Source organism: Nannospalax galili, unplaced genomic scaffold (genome assembly GCF_000622305.1).
Source record: "Nannospalax galili isolate Female #2095 unplaced genomic scaffold, S.galili_v1.0 scaffold856, whole genome shotgun sequence".
NCBI lineage: Eukaryota > Metazoa > Chordata > Mammalia > Rodentia > Spalacidae > Nannospalax > Nannospalax galili.
In genome coordinates this window covers 1,390,008-1,403,620 of record NW_008339573.1, presented here as the reverse complement: position 1 = coordinate 1,403,620, position 13,613 = coordinate 1,390,008, and the positions used below count along the sequence as shown (strand labels likewise).

Here is a 13,613-nt window from a genome sequence, read left to right as displayed (position 1 = left end):
CAGCTCTTGGAAAGTATAGGCAAATGGATCACAAGTTCATCCTCAGCTTTTTTTTTTTTTTAATTTTATATATATTTTTTATGTGTATCTGTGTATTGCCTGCATGTGGATAAGTACACCCATGGCGTGCAATGCCTAAGGAGGGCAGAAGAGGCTGTGGAATCCCCTGGGACTGGAGTTATGGACAGTTGTTAGCTGCCATGTGGGTGCTGGGATTCGCACCCAGGTCTTCTGCAAGAACAACCAGTGTTCTTAACGACTGAGTCATCTCTCCAGCCTCTCATCCTCAGCTCTTTAGTGAGTTGAGCCAGCCTGAAATAGAGCCCCTGTATCAGATCCAAAACAACCAAGCAAAAAAACCAAAACAAAAACAGAAAAAAAAAAAGGAAGAAAGAATTGAGAACGCCTGCATCTTATTCAGTATCCAGGTGACAGGATTAAAGCTGTGAGGGAATTAGAAATGGAAGACGTTTTATACCTTTCCTTGAATGAGACCCAACAACTCCAACCCTTCTAAGCTAATCCTGAAGGTCCTCTGTCATCCACGCACCTCTGTGCTGGGAGAAATTTGCCTATTTGGGGGAAGATCTCTGTGTGGCTGGGACTAACCAGGCCTATACTTAGGCAACTTCCAGACTGGTGAAGGAAACACACCCTCCAACATGGAAGAGGTCTAGTCATGGTTGACGACTGATTCCCCTGTGTACCCCAACCCACCCAGGCCCATGTGTTCAGCAGAATGTCCACTCTTCCACATATGAAAGCCTCTTTCCCTCCCCACACTAGAACCCTGGATCTCAAGGAGAAAATTAAAGTAATTGACTCTTTCTTCCCTGAGCATACTGTTGGGAATTTGGTGAGAAGCTGAAACTATTAAGGAGGCCAAAGGGAAAATAAGAAGCTCATGCAACCCTGGCAATTGACTGGGAGTCAAGCATCCCAGGAGGTATGGGGGATCGGGGAGGAGAGGTGGAGAGCAGAGACTGAAAAAACCTGAGCTCTGTTCAGTGTCACCATCTCAAAAATATGCATGGAGGCTCATTGCCCCCACTTCCCCACCTCCTTATCTAATTAGCAGAGAAGTGTAAAAAGTCAGAAATCCTATCTCTCCTCTGGCTTTCTCCAGACACATCCCCCTCCCTTCCCAACTCCTGGAGGACTTGCTCCACAGTATAAGCAGCCACAGTGAGCACAGAGCACACAAGGAACCTAGAAAGGAAAGGGGGGAAACGGACTTGGAAGGCTGGTGAGAGCGAGCACTGGAAGAAGCACTGCCTGGGTGCACACTTTGGTTGTACAGTGACCAGCCATCCTGGTTTGCTCAAGACTGTCCTAGCGATCCAATGGTGAGAACTAGGCTGCCTCAGCCCCAAATCACTGTGTGACCCTGGCAAGTCTCTTTTTGCTGGATCTCAGCCACCCCCTCAAATGGGACTCTCTGCCTCAGATACACCAGGAACAGCCAGGAATGGCCATAGGTTTCCTGACTCAGGGCAGCAAGCATCACTCCTGATCCAGTCCTCTTTGATGACAACCCTGTGATTCCTCAGGACACCTGAAATATCATCATCCTAGAATATTGGAGATAGAAGATGCCTTTGAATTTTCAAGCTCTGTGAATACCTTTCAGAAGCACGTGTACTTATCCATTGCATTCCAAGTGTGCTTTTTGCCCTATTGAATTATATAGTCACAAATCTTATCTCCTGGTGTCCAGACACTAAGCTGCTTGAAAGCAGATAGCAAGACCTATGGCTCAGCAAGGGTTAATGCCTTCCACAAACCTGGAGCAAACAATTATTTTATTATATTTATTGATTTATCGTGTGTGCGTGCATGTGTGTGTGTGTGTGTGTGTGTGTGTGTGTGTGTGTAGACAATTTTCAGGAGTTCTTTCCTTCCACCATGTGGGTCCTAGGGACTGAACTCAGACCATTGTGCTTGACAGGAAGTCTTTACCCACTGACCCATCACACCAGCCCAGAACAAAGAATTATTTGTTGTTAAATTCTGCAGGGAATTTTTTGCATATTAACTCCTGGTGGCCTAGAGGGAGAACTCTGGGCTGTAGTGGTATACTGGAGACTTGCTTATTTGGCTTCTGAGAGTTAATTGCTCTATTTTAAGAAATATGAGCTAGTCATTACATAGTCATTATTAAAAATTAAATTTCACAGCCAAGCAATTTCACAGCCAGGCATGGTGGTATATGCCTTTAATCTCAGCACTTGGGAGGTAGAGTTCAAGTCCAGCCTGGCCTATTACATAGCAAGTTCAGGCCAGCTGGGGCTACAGAGAGACCCTGTCTCAAAAAGGTCCAAAAATAAATAAATAAATAAAATTTTACAAACCTATAATTAAATTATATTAAAAGCAGATAATGCTGAAAATTAATTACTTCTTAAAGTTTGTGACACATTTTTCTAGTATTTATGCTCATGAGCTTGTAATCACTGTATCTTCTTGAGAGCAATATTATATAATGATATGCTGTGTGCATCTCTTGTGAAGTCCTTGTTAACAGACTGAAATCAGTCATGATGGAACAATTTGTACCATGAAAATCAGGAAACGTGGGGCTGGAGAGATGGCTCAGCAGGTTATGAGTTTGGTTCCTAGAACCCGTATGGTAGCTAGCAACTGTCCTTAACTCCAGTTCAGAGGGGATTGGACGCCCTCTTCTGGCCTCCATGGTCATGGCGTACATGGGTGCACTTACATGTAGCAAAACACTCATACACATGAAAACAAAAATAAATTAGCTGGGCTTGGTGACACGTTCCTTTAATCTCAGCACTTGGGAGGCAGAGGCAGGTTAGGCCTCTGTGAGATTGACAAGGTCAGCCTGGTCTACATAGAGAGTTCCAGGCCAGATAGAACTTGTCTTAAAACAAAAAAATAAATAAAATTAATTAATTAAAAAATAAAAACAAACACAACGAATCTCGCCCTGGCTACAGCAAGATAGCTGTTAAACATTCACTAGAACACAACTATTTCAGAGACATGATGATTGTGTGGCTGTTTTCTCACTGTCACAGAAGTCTAAGACAAGAGGGTTATAGGTTTGATACCAACCTTGGGATGCAGAACAAATTGAAGTCCAGCCTTGGCTACCTAGTGAGACCCTGTCTCAAAAAACAATAAAACGGGCTGGAGAAGGGCTCAGTGGTTAAGAGTACTGACTGATCTTGCAGAGGACCCAGGTTTGATTCCCAGTACCCACATGGCCGCTACGAACTGTCCTTAATTCCGGTTCCAATGCCCTCTTCCAACCTCCGAGGCATTGCATGACACGGGTGCACTTGCATACATGCAGGCAATACACTCATACACATAAAAATATTAAATAAAATGTAAAACAAAAACATAGCAATATAAATCCTTCCAAAAAACAAAAACCAATAACAGGGTTAGAGGTGTAGCTCAGTGCTAGAACCTGTGCTTAGCATGCATAACAAGGTCCGGGTTCAATCCCCAGCACCAAGGAGGGGGGAAAAGAACACTAAAGAGTTAATGGAGAACTGATATACAGGATGGCCAGAAATGATTTGTCCCTGGCTATTCTCCCCTTTCAAGGGCCCAAGTGTCTGCAGTGAAGGGCCTTCATCAGTCTAGCACAAGGGTCTCATGTACACAGACCCAAAGTACTCTAAGAAAGCCATTGGTTGTGCCCCAGGTGCCCTTTAAAGATCCACTGGGCGTCCACTGCAGGATTCAATATGAATAAGATGATCTATGCTCACGCCAGGGAAGATGATGTTTCCTTGTTTCCAGTCTACAATCACTCTGGAATTAGCAAATTCTGTAAAATCTTAAAATGGAATTACAGCATGTAAGAGCGCTCTGAATCTCTTATTCCCCACATCTTCATGTGACAAATGAAGAAAGTGAGTCCACATGGTGGTGAGTAGTTTACCAAAACCCAACTACGAAATAGTAGCCAAAGTTAGGAGATGGGCTAATGCCTGGAGTGGAGGCTTTTCTTTACCATCTTTGGTTCCATTTAAGAAACTATATCATTACTGAATCTGAGCAGGAGCAAGCACGAAGTTCACATAAACACACACCAAGAAGTCCTCAGTTCTTTCTCTGCTTCTTAGAAAATAGAATATTTTTATTAAGAACCAACTAAAAATCACCTCTACAGAGCACACAGTAGACTACACATAATCAGCTGGGCCTGGTGGCCCAAGCCTGCAATCCTAGCACTCCACAAGCTAAGGCAAGAGAATCATGAGTACGAGGCCAGCTTGTACCCCATAGTTCCAGGTCAGTCCAGTCTATCAAGACCCTGTCTCTGAAAATCAAGCCACACCGACAAAAAGAATAAGACCTAATCCCTAGTACACAGGAGGTTAGTGTGGAATCAAACCTTTGATCCCAGCATTCAGGTGGCAAAGGCAGGTGAAGCTCTGTGAGGTGGAGGTCAGACTAGTATACATAGTGAGACCCTGTCTTAACAAAAAAAAAAACTCTAAAACTTTTTCAAGGGCATGGGAGGAACTACCTTAACTACCTTAAGACTGTTGATAACCCTGTTCTAAACCCAGGGAGTAGCTCAAAAATCAACCCTGATAGCCAGGCATGGTGGTGCACACCTCTAATCCCAGCACTAGGGAGGCAGAGGCAGTTGGATCTCTGTGAGATCTAGGCTGGCCTGGTTGATCTACAGGGTAAGTTCCAGTCCAGCTGGAGCTACTCAGAGACTCTCAGCAATCAAACAAAACCCACAAAAAACAACAAAAAATCTTCAAAAAAGCAAACAAACCAAAATCAACCCTGCTGTCTTAAGAAGTGAAAGTTAACCAATTTCTTTTTTTTTGTTTTGTTTGTCTTTTTGAGACAGGGTCTTCCTGTAGCCCCAGCTGTCCTGGAACTCACTATGTGGACCAGGCTGGCCTTGAACTCACAGAGATCCACCTGCCTCTGCCTCCCGAGTGCTGGGATTAAAGCCATGCTCCATCACACCCGGCCAGATTCCTTTTCTAATTGGGAAAAGTAGGGACAGAAAAGGCCACCAAAGCAGACTCAGGAGCATTTCCCAATCTGGGATGTCTGTTCCCTCAGCAGAGCAGCCAACAAGCAAGCTGTGGTTGGAAGGCAGAGCTTTAGTCCGGGAGAACTTCTAGGAAAATGAGAGGGAAAAAAAGCTTGAGGGGCTGGAGAGATGGCTCAGTGGTTAAGAGCACTGACTGCTCTTGCAGAGGACTCTGGTTCTATTCCCAGCATCCACATGGCGGCTAAGAGCCACCCTTAACTCCAGTTCTAGGGTAATCCGAAGCCCTCTTCCGACCTCCGAGGCATTTTACAACACAGGTGCACTCACATACATGCAGGCAACACACTCATACACATAAAATAAAAATAATAAATAAATAATTTTTTAAAAGCATGAAAAACAAGAGCCCATTTTCAAAATTAGAACCTGGAACTCACTATGTAGACCAAGCTGGCCTCAAACTCAGAGAGATCCACCTGTCTCTGCCTCCCAAGAGCAGGGTTTAAAGGAGTGCACCACCACACGCAGCAATCCAACATATTTAAAATTATTCCAGTAGATTGATTCCAACATATCCAAACACGATAATTTTCCATAATTATCCCTGAAGACGGCAATCACTTTGCAGATGGACACGATACCTGACCATACTTTGAATGTATGAAGACCTGGAAGCCCCTAAGCCCCAGAACCTCTCTTTGCTGGGCGATCACCAGGCTGCCTTCTATCCAAGTGAGGTCCAGTGAGCTGGACAGGGTGGTTAGGAGAGTTAGGGGATGACTGAGCCTGGTTTCCCATTTGAGCTTTTGAGCCCTGTTTGGGTCCTACATGCTCTTACATCCTTTCACTCTTTCCTTCATTTATTATCCAGCCAATTTCTAAACTACAAAGCACACACAGTGAATCTAAAAGATCGCTGCCTAAGTTTCAAAAACTCTAGCAACAAAGTGGCATCAGAAGGAGTCTGGGGCTGTCACTCAGCACTGGTCTGTGCTTAGCATGCAGGAGACTGGGTTTGCTACCCAGCACCCCTCCTCCCAAGAGTAGTATTGATATCAGAAGTAAAGGTGGTAGTTTTTTTTTTTTCAAATATAGCCCTGGGTGACATAAAAATGATTCTCAGGTATGTAAGCAATTAATAAGGAGACATGACCCTCAGATACAGAAGGAAAGTCCACTAGAAATGAAGGAAATATATCAGAACTTAACTTTGGCAGAAACTAGGGACTGTTGCAGAGATGGCCTTTGCAGAAGCTCCATGGTCCCACAGTCCCATCACCCTACAGTCATCGAGGGAAGAGGTAGAGACAGTGCTCTCCTACTTTGGTTAAATGAGTAGGAGTCCCCCACCCCCACCCCAAGGAGTTCTTCTGTAATTTGTGGTCTTTTTGAGACAGGGTCTTCCTGTAGCTCCAGCTGACCTGGAACTTGCCATATAGATCAGTCTATCCTCATCTGACAGAGATCCGCCTGCTTTTGCCTCCCAAGTGCTGGGACTAAAGACTATGCTACCATGCTAGGCTTCCTCTGTGATTCTAAACAGCTTGGGAAGGAAGACAGGACAAAGGGTGAGGTCTCATTAACAGATGAGAATCTTTAATTCCAAGGGAGAGGTGACCTGTACTCAGGGGAAGGACGTTGCTGCTCTAGGCTATGTGATTCTAAGCAATAAATCCCCTCAAGCAAGAAAAGATAAACTGACTGTGTAGCCAGTGACCCTTAGGGGTAGGGGACCTGCGGCAGCCCCTCTTTCAGTCAGGGAAGGAAGAAGGGCGTGGCTTCCTTGATGGCTCTGGGCTGAGTCCCTCCTCCCCAATCCCCCATTGGGTCAGTGGCTCCTGAAGCTCTGCCAGTGAGGGACAAATGAGCTGGGCTGTTGATTTGTCCCTCTTGGCCTTTCAGAATTTGCCCACATAAATACTCAGAAAGACTGCCCTCTTCTCACTTCTCTGAACTTGGCCCTGAGCTGAACTGGGTCCCCTGGATTGGGCAGAGCCATGGGGGACTTGTTTATGCTGTGGGTGACTGTGGGCATGTGCTATGCCACCTTCAGTGCCTCTGCCTGGTAAGTTCTTTCTCCCAGTCCTCCTTCCCCACCAAGGAGGCGCATTACTTCATCCCGTTCACTTCTCATTTTCTTTTTGGTAGGTCAGTGAACAATTTCCTGATAACAGGTCCCAAGGTAAGATGGACTTTGATTTACTCCTATTTGAATGCTTATTCTGGGGAAAGAAAAAGGGGCAGGGGAGATAGTGCCAGACTCTCTGAAATCCAGGGCTGTTTATTTTTTATTGTTGTTTTGTTTTGTGGTGCTGGGGATTAAACCTGGGTCCTAGTATATGCTAGGCTGGGCAGTATCCCTTGTTTCCCAAGACTGCTTCTTTCGGGAAGCTATCCTGTTTGCATTGTTTCATGGCCTGTGTCAGCGGAAGCTCACAGCTCTTTTCTCCTGGCCAGGCCTATCTGACCTATGCTACCAGTGCAGCCTTGGGCGCTCAGAGTGGCATCGAAGAATGTAAGTTCCAGTTTGTGTGGGAACGCTGGAACTGTCCTGAAAATGCCCTCCAACTCTCCACCCATAACAGACTGAGAGGTGGTAAGTTTTCATGGGGCTCCACCTGCACAGGAGCATCTGTCATGGCGGGCTTGTATATGTGTATATGTGGGGGGGGGGGGCACATGCCACAGCATGTATGTGGAGGTCAGAGGATAACTTGGAAGTTGGCTCTCTCCTCTCACCATGGAGTCCCAGGGATTGAACTGAGATCATCAGGTTTGCAGGCAAGAGCCCTTACCTGCTGAACCATCTCGAAGGCTCTAGGAGAGTATTCTAAGGGTTGAATGAAATGAGCAGAGGTGTGTTTAATGGGTGCCTGTACTGGTGTGCTTGTACATACCTTGCTCTGATTTGCATGAGATAAAAATGGAGAAAGGGATCCATGTTTGCAGCCCTTGAAGGAGTATTACACCTGCCCAATTATAAAATCCTAGCAACAGTAACGTTTCAAGATCAGAATGGGTTTGCCTCAGATGAGCTCTGTGTGTGTGTATGTGTGTTCACATGTGTGCATGTTTGTAACTATATGCAGTAGTTTGCCTAGAAAAACACTTTGTAGAAACAAGAGTTGCCTGAGAAGAATGGGAGAAATAGTAAAGATGGGTCAGAAAGTTTCTTCTCAGGGAGTGCACAGATAGAAGGGGGATGTAGAAATGAAGTGTGATGGCTGTGAACTGTTCAGTGTGATGAAACCTTAGGGGACTGTGGAGATGACGCTGGACAAAATGCTGTGCAAGCATCAGGACCTACCTGGTTTGTTTTTAAAGCCAGCGGTAGTGGCACCTGTAATTCTAGCACTGGGAATCAGAGACAGGAAAACTCCAGGGGTTCAGTGGCCAGTCAATCTAGTCAATTGGTGGTGAGCTCCAGATTCAGTGAGAACCCTGTCAAAAAATAAGGTTAGGGCCAGTGAAAAGGCTCAGCAGGTAAAGGCACTTATAAGCCTGATGACTTGAGTTCAATCCCCAAACCCATGTAAAGGTGGAAAGACAGAATTGACTGCACAAAGTTGTCCTCTGACTTTTACATGCACGAAGTGGTGTGCACTTCCAAACACACAAACACACAGTAATAATAAATAAAAATTTTTTTTAAATAGGGTCAAGAGCAATAGAGGAAGACACTTGATGTCGACCTCTGTCCTCCACACAAGCACACATGGATGCATGCATCTACACGTACATGTGCATACATATGTATATAACACACACACACACACACACACACACACACACACACACACACGATATGACCTCCCTGCTCTGGTCAGAGGAATAAAAGATAAAAGGTCTTTCTTTTCTTCCTAAACGGACCTGTGACTGAGTCTCACTGCCTCTAGCAGCAAAGACTTGGAGGTCAGAAGTGGACTTCAAGAGAGCAGGATCCTAATCTAATATCACAACTGGCCAGTAGCTTTGGTTTTATCATTTTCCTGGGTTCACTTTCTCCATCTGTATTAAGGGGATGTCCGTTTCTACCTGGACAAAGTGAGGAGGTTGGAAAAACAACATGCACTGTTCTCCTGAGGGGAAGAACATCCTTTTAAACACAAGGAGGTGGGGGCAGGACAAGACAGCATTGTTTTCCAAGGCCTCTGCTGCTTTGACTCATAAGATCCACGTTTCTAGTCAGTCCCTTCTTTCTCTCCAAAGCCACGAGAGAGACTGCCTTCATTCATGCCATCAGCTCTGCTGGAGTCATGCACGCCATCACCAAGAACTGCAGCATGGGTGACTTTGAAAACTGTGGCTGTGATGAGTCAAAAAAGGGAAAAACAGGTAATTTGGGTTTCATGGAGGTCGGAAGAGGTGGGAGTTCTGTTCTGCAGAACTGAGCAGACTAAGTCTTCTAGGGACACAGCTCTTGACTTGAACCCCTAGACTCTAACAGCCCACCCCTTCACTCATGGGAGCTCCTGGAATAATGAGAGTTGAACTTATGTCCATGAGACCAGGGATTTAGCAAGGGTCTCTAAAACCAATAGGGAAACTGGGAACAAAAAGACCAAGCGTGTTTACAGCCTGCCCTGGTATTACAATGGCTTGTCTACAGCCCAGGGCTTCCCAACTCTTTCCAGAGCCTCTAACAGACTCAGATTTGTCACTGAAGAGAGAGGAGTTGCCGCTAGCAATAATGGTGCAATAAACCTTTGAGATCATTTAGACCAGTGCATATACCTATGTTTCCTGTAGGTATAAGAGGACTTATTGCCTAGAGCTGGGACATCCCTCAAGTGGGCTTTGGGAACAGAACCCTACCCACTCACTCCCCCAGATACCTCCATTTCCCTGTCTTCACCTTCAGTATATATAGCTTATACCCTCCTAGGGCTCTTGGGGATGGTGATTGTCAACTGAAAAGAACGTGACTCTTCTCCTGAGATCTAGCAGAGAGTTGTATGCAGAATTTATTCTTTCCTTATGTATAGGAGGCCGTGGCTGGATCTGGGGAGGCTGCAGCGACAATGTGGAATTTGGGGAAAGGATCTCCAAACTCTTTGTGGACAGTTTGGAGAAGGGGAAGGATGCCAGAGCCCTGATGAATCTTCACAACAACAGGGTCGGCAGGCTGGTGGGTATAGGAGTCGGCCAGGGTCAGCATGAGCTTCACATCTGCACAGCACCCCACAGTTACCAAGAGCTGTCTCATCCATGTTTCATCCTCAAAACCATTCAGCAAGAACTGAGACAACTATCTCTGTTAAGTCTGAGATAAGTGACTTGTCCACGGCAATACAGCTAAAAAGTCTCCAAGCCAGGCAATAGTCTAACCCTCTTATCACAACCATACGCTTTGGCCTTCTCCACAGGCCAGATTTTCTGAGAACGCTGAATAATATAGAACCAAGACTAAATGTTTGTATGTGTGTGTGTTGAGACAGGGTCTTGCTACACAGCCCTGCATTGCCTGGTACTCACTACGTAGCCCAGGCAGGCCTTAAACTCATGGCAATCCTGCCTCAGCGTCCCAAGTACTAGGATAACGGGCATGAGTCACCATGCCCCACAAAATTTTAATCACTTTAACTGAATGGTAGACATTAATAGGGGTGTATTGTCCTAAAGTCTGGAATGCTAGAAATTGAGATTAGGGAATCTATTCTTCCCCAAGACTTCTATTGGGATAATATTCTGAACTCAAACCTGGAAGCAAGTTGAACTTAAAGCAAAAATTATTCACAGTTTCCTGTGAGTCTCTCCATGTTGTCCAGGTCACCTGAGGGAAGGAAAAGGGGTTTTCTAGGCAACAACAGGCATTGCCTTGGGGATGAATGGGTTCAAGAGCTTCCTTCCCTCTGAAAAACCCAAACTACCACAATTGCTCTAGCTCCCAGCTTCAAGACAGAAAGTGTCAGTGATCAGAATTTCTTTTATAACATTCAAAGTACTTCTTCGACTATTATTTTTATTTATTGATTCTATTTATTCTATTTATTTATTGTGGTGCTGGTACATACACTAGGCAAGTGCTCTACCTTTGAGCGATATCACCAGTCCCTATTTTATCCAATACTCATTCCATTGGGTCTGAGAAGCACACATAACCAGTGATGGAGCTGGGCTGGAAGCCTAGGTTTCTGACTCAGTTTCTCTCTCAGCACTTGTCCAGCTGTCTATCAATCAGTGAGGGTGAGTGAAAATCTCTAGTACTAGTAGTGCCTTAGTCTCTGAACATTCTCCTTGGGAATGTCTAGGTATGGCCTATGAATACTTTTTGAGTCTTCTAATAATCCTGATGCTTCTCCAAACACAGTTCTAGAATATTCCATTTAATGGGACAGGAGAGATAACTCAGGGTTAAGAACACTGGTTGTTCTTGCAGAAGACCCAGGTTCAAATCCCAGCACCCACATGGCAGCTAACGACGGTCCGTAACTCCAGTTCCAGGGGATCTGATGGCTTCTTCTGTCCTCCACAGGCATTGCATGACACGGGTGCCCTTACCTACATGCTGGCAATACACTTATTCACATAAAAAATAAAAAATAATAAAAGAATATTCCATTTAATTGCTAGCCATTGGCCTTCCCTACCAAGAGCTATTATTATTTTTGTGTTTTCTGTCTCTGAAGGCAGCGAGAGCCACCATGAAAAGGACCTGCAAATGTCACGGCCTGTCAGGGAGCTGCAGCATCCAGACATGCTGGCTGCAACTGGCTAGCATTCGGGAGATAGGAGACTACCTAAAGGCCAAGTATGACTGGGCACTGAAAATTGAGATGGATAAGCATCAGCTCAGGGCTGGCAACAGTGCTGAGGGCCACTGGGATCCCATGGAGACCTTCTTTCCTGGTGCAGAGGCCGAGTTGATCTTCTTAGAGGAATCTCCTGACTACTGTACACGCAACACCAGCCTGGGCATCTATGGCACCGAGGGTCGCGAATGCCTGCAGAGAAGCCACAACGCTTCCAGGTGGGAACAACACAACTGTGGGCGCTTATGCACTGAGTGTGGTCTGCAGGTGGAAGAGAGGAGAACTGAGGCCACAAGCAGCTGTAACTGCAAGTTCCAGTGGTGCTGCACAGTCAAGTGTGATCAGTGTAGGCACGTGGTGAACAAGTACTACTGCAGAAGGTATCTAGGCAGAGCCAGGACCCGGGGCAAGAGTAAGGGCAAGGGCAGTGCCTGATAACACCCCACTGCTGCTCAGTTGTGTGACCGTCGGGGGACACTGCTTCTAGCTTAAATGGTGTAGACTGGAAAATCACAGGCTTGGTCTATAGTTTTTATCTGCCAGAGATGGAAGATCATAAAACATATTCTTGGCAGAGCTGAAATGGGAACCTGGCCCTCCTGGCTTGCAGACCCAGTCTTCTCACAAGTTACTCTTGGTCATCCTACCTGTACTTATGCAGCTTGTTAAAGGAGGATGGTTTGGGGTGCACATCCAGAGGAACCTGAAAAGCATTTGTTACATTAAGTTTCAGACTCTGTCCAGGCCAGCTGTGGTGCTGAGAGTCAGGGAGACTAGAATCAAAGAATTCCCTGAAAAAGCAATCTTAGGCAGAATGAGGCAGAAACCACCTTCTCCTATTGGGAGGTTTTTAGAGGGCTGAGTTTTCATTTCCCCATGAACTTTGGATAAGTTTCCCCTACCCAGGCCTTGGGGAACCAGGACCCAGCGTGACAGGAAATTTCCATGAACCATCTCTGGAGCCAAGAAGAGGGAATGCTGACAATAAGTGGACAGGTAATCAGGACTTACCAGACAAGACCCTAGAATGATTTTATCCCAGAGAGCTACAGAACATCTCTGCTTTGTTATTTTCCCAAATTGGGAGCTAATTTCATTTGCAATAAATGCTTCTAGGATATATTCAGCTGGGACTTTTTTTTTTCTTCTTTTGGATACTGGGTCTCTTGTAGCCCAAGCTGGCCTTGCTATGTAGCCAAGGATGACCTTGAATTCTTGATCCTTTGGTCTCCACCTTCTGAGTTCTGGGATTATCACCACCATACCTGGTTTATATGATGCTAGGATAGAACCTAGGACTTCATATATGTTATAGGCAGGCGCTCTCCCAACTGATCCACAGCCCTAGCTCCCCAGCTGAAACCTTTTATTACTCCCTCTGGAAAGCTGAGGACCACCAGGCTACACAGAAAACTAGAAACACTCCATTGATTTCAATACTTGACAGACAGAAATATCAAGGCCCCCATGTGGTGGTGCATGCCTGTAATCTCGGCACTGGAGGAGGCTGAGGCAGGTGGATAAGAGTTTGGCTATACAGGGAGTTCAAGGCCCACCTAAGCTACATAAAACCCTTTCTCAAAAACTAAAAATGTATGTAGACCAGGCTGCTCTTGACTCACAAAATTGTGCTTCAGGCTTTCATGTGCTAGGATTAAAGATGTGTAACACCATGCTTGGCCTTACATATAAATATTTTTTTAAAAAGAAAAATGAAGGAAATAAACTAACAGGAAAACAATACCTTCAGATTTACATATTATTTAAGTGCAACTTGGGAACCAGGAAAGCCCTTTGAACTTGGACCTTATTCAAAGTGTGTTTGCTCTCTTAACTTGGACTTCCTATGGTGTCTGTAC

General features: G+C 45.4%; 1 protein-coding gene across 1 annotated transcript; it reads left to right on the top strand.

Annotated features, from left to right (window-relative positions):
- The first annotated feature begins 6,802 nt into the window (after positions 1 to 6,802).
- On the top strand, positions 6,803 to 12,769 carry Wnt8a (Wnt family member 8A). Its single transcript, XM_008834324.3, has 7 exons — positions 6,803 to 7,067; positions 7,151 to 7,184; positions 7,460 to 7,598; positions 9,212 to 9,337; positions 9,988 to 10,130; positions 11,632 to 12,166; positions 12,426 to 12,769. The coding sequence occupies exons 1-7, from the start codon at positions 7,000 to 7,002 to the stop codon at positions 12,614 to 12,616; spliced, it is 1,236 nt and encodes a 411-aa protein (XP_008832546.2). The 5' UTR covers positions 6,803 to 6,999; the 3' UTR covers positions 12,617 to 12,769.
- The last annotated feature ends 844 nt before the right edge of the window (positions 12,770 to 13,613 follow it).

Excerpts from the sequence above, each read along its gene's own strand:
- Wnt8a (XM_008834324.3), top strand. The coding sequence starts at position 7,000 with ATGGGGGACTTGTTTATGCTGTGGGTGACTGTGGGCATGTGCTATGCC. Across the intron at positions 7,068-7,150 it reads ACCTTCAGTGCCTCTGCCTG|GTCAGTGAACAATTTCCTGA; the intron begins GTAAGTTCTTTC and ends TCTTTTTGGTAG. Across the intron at positions 10,131-11,631 it reads ACAACAGGGTCGGCAGGCTG|GCAGCGAGAGCCACCATGAA; the intron begins GTGGGTATAGGA and ends CTGTCTCTGAAG.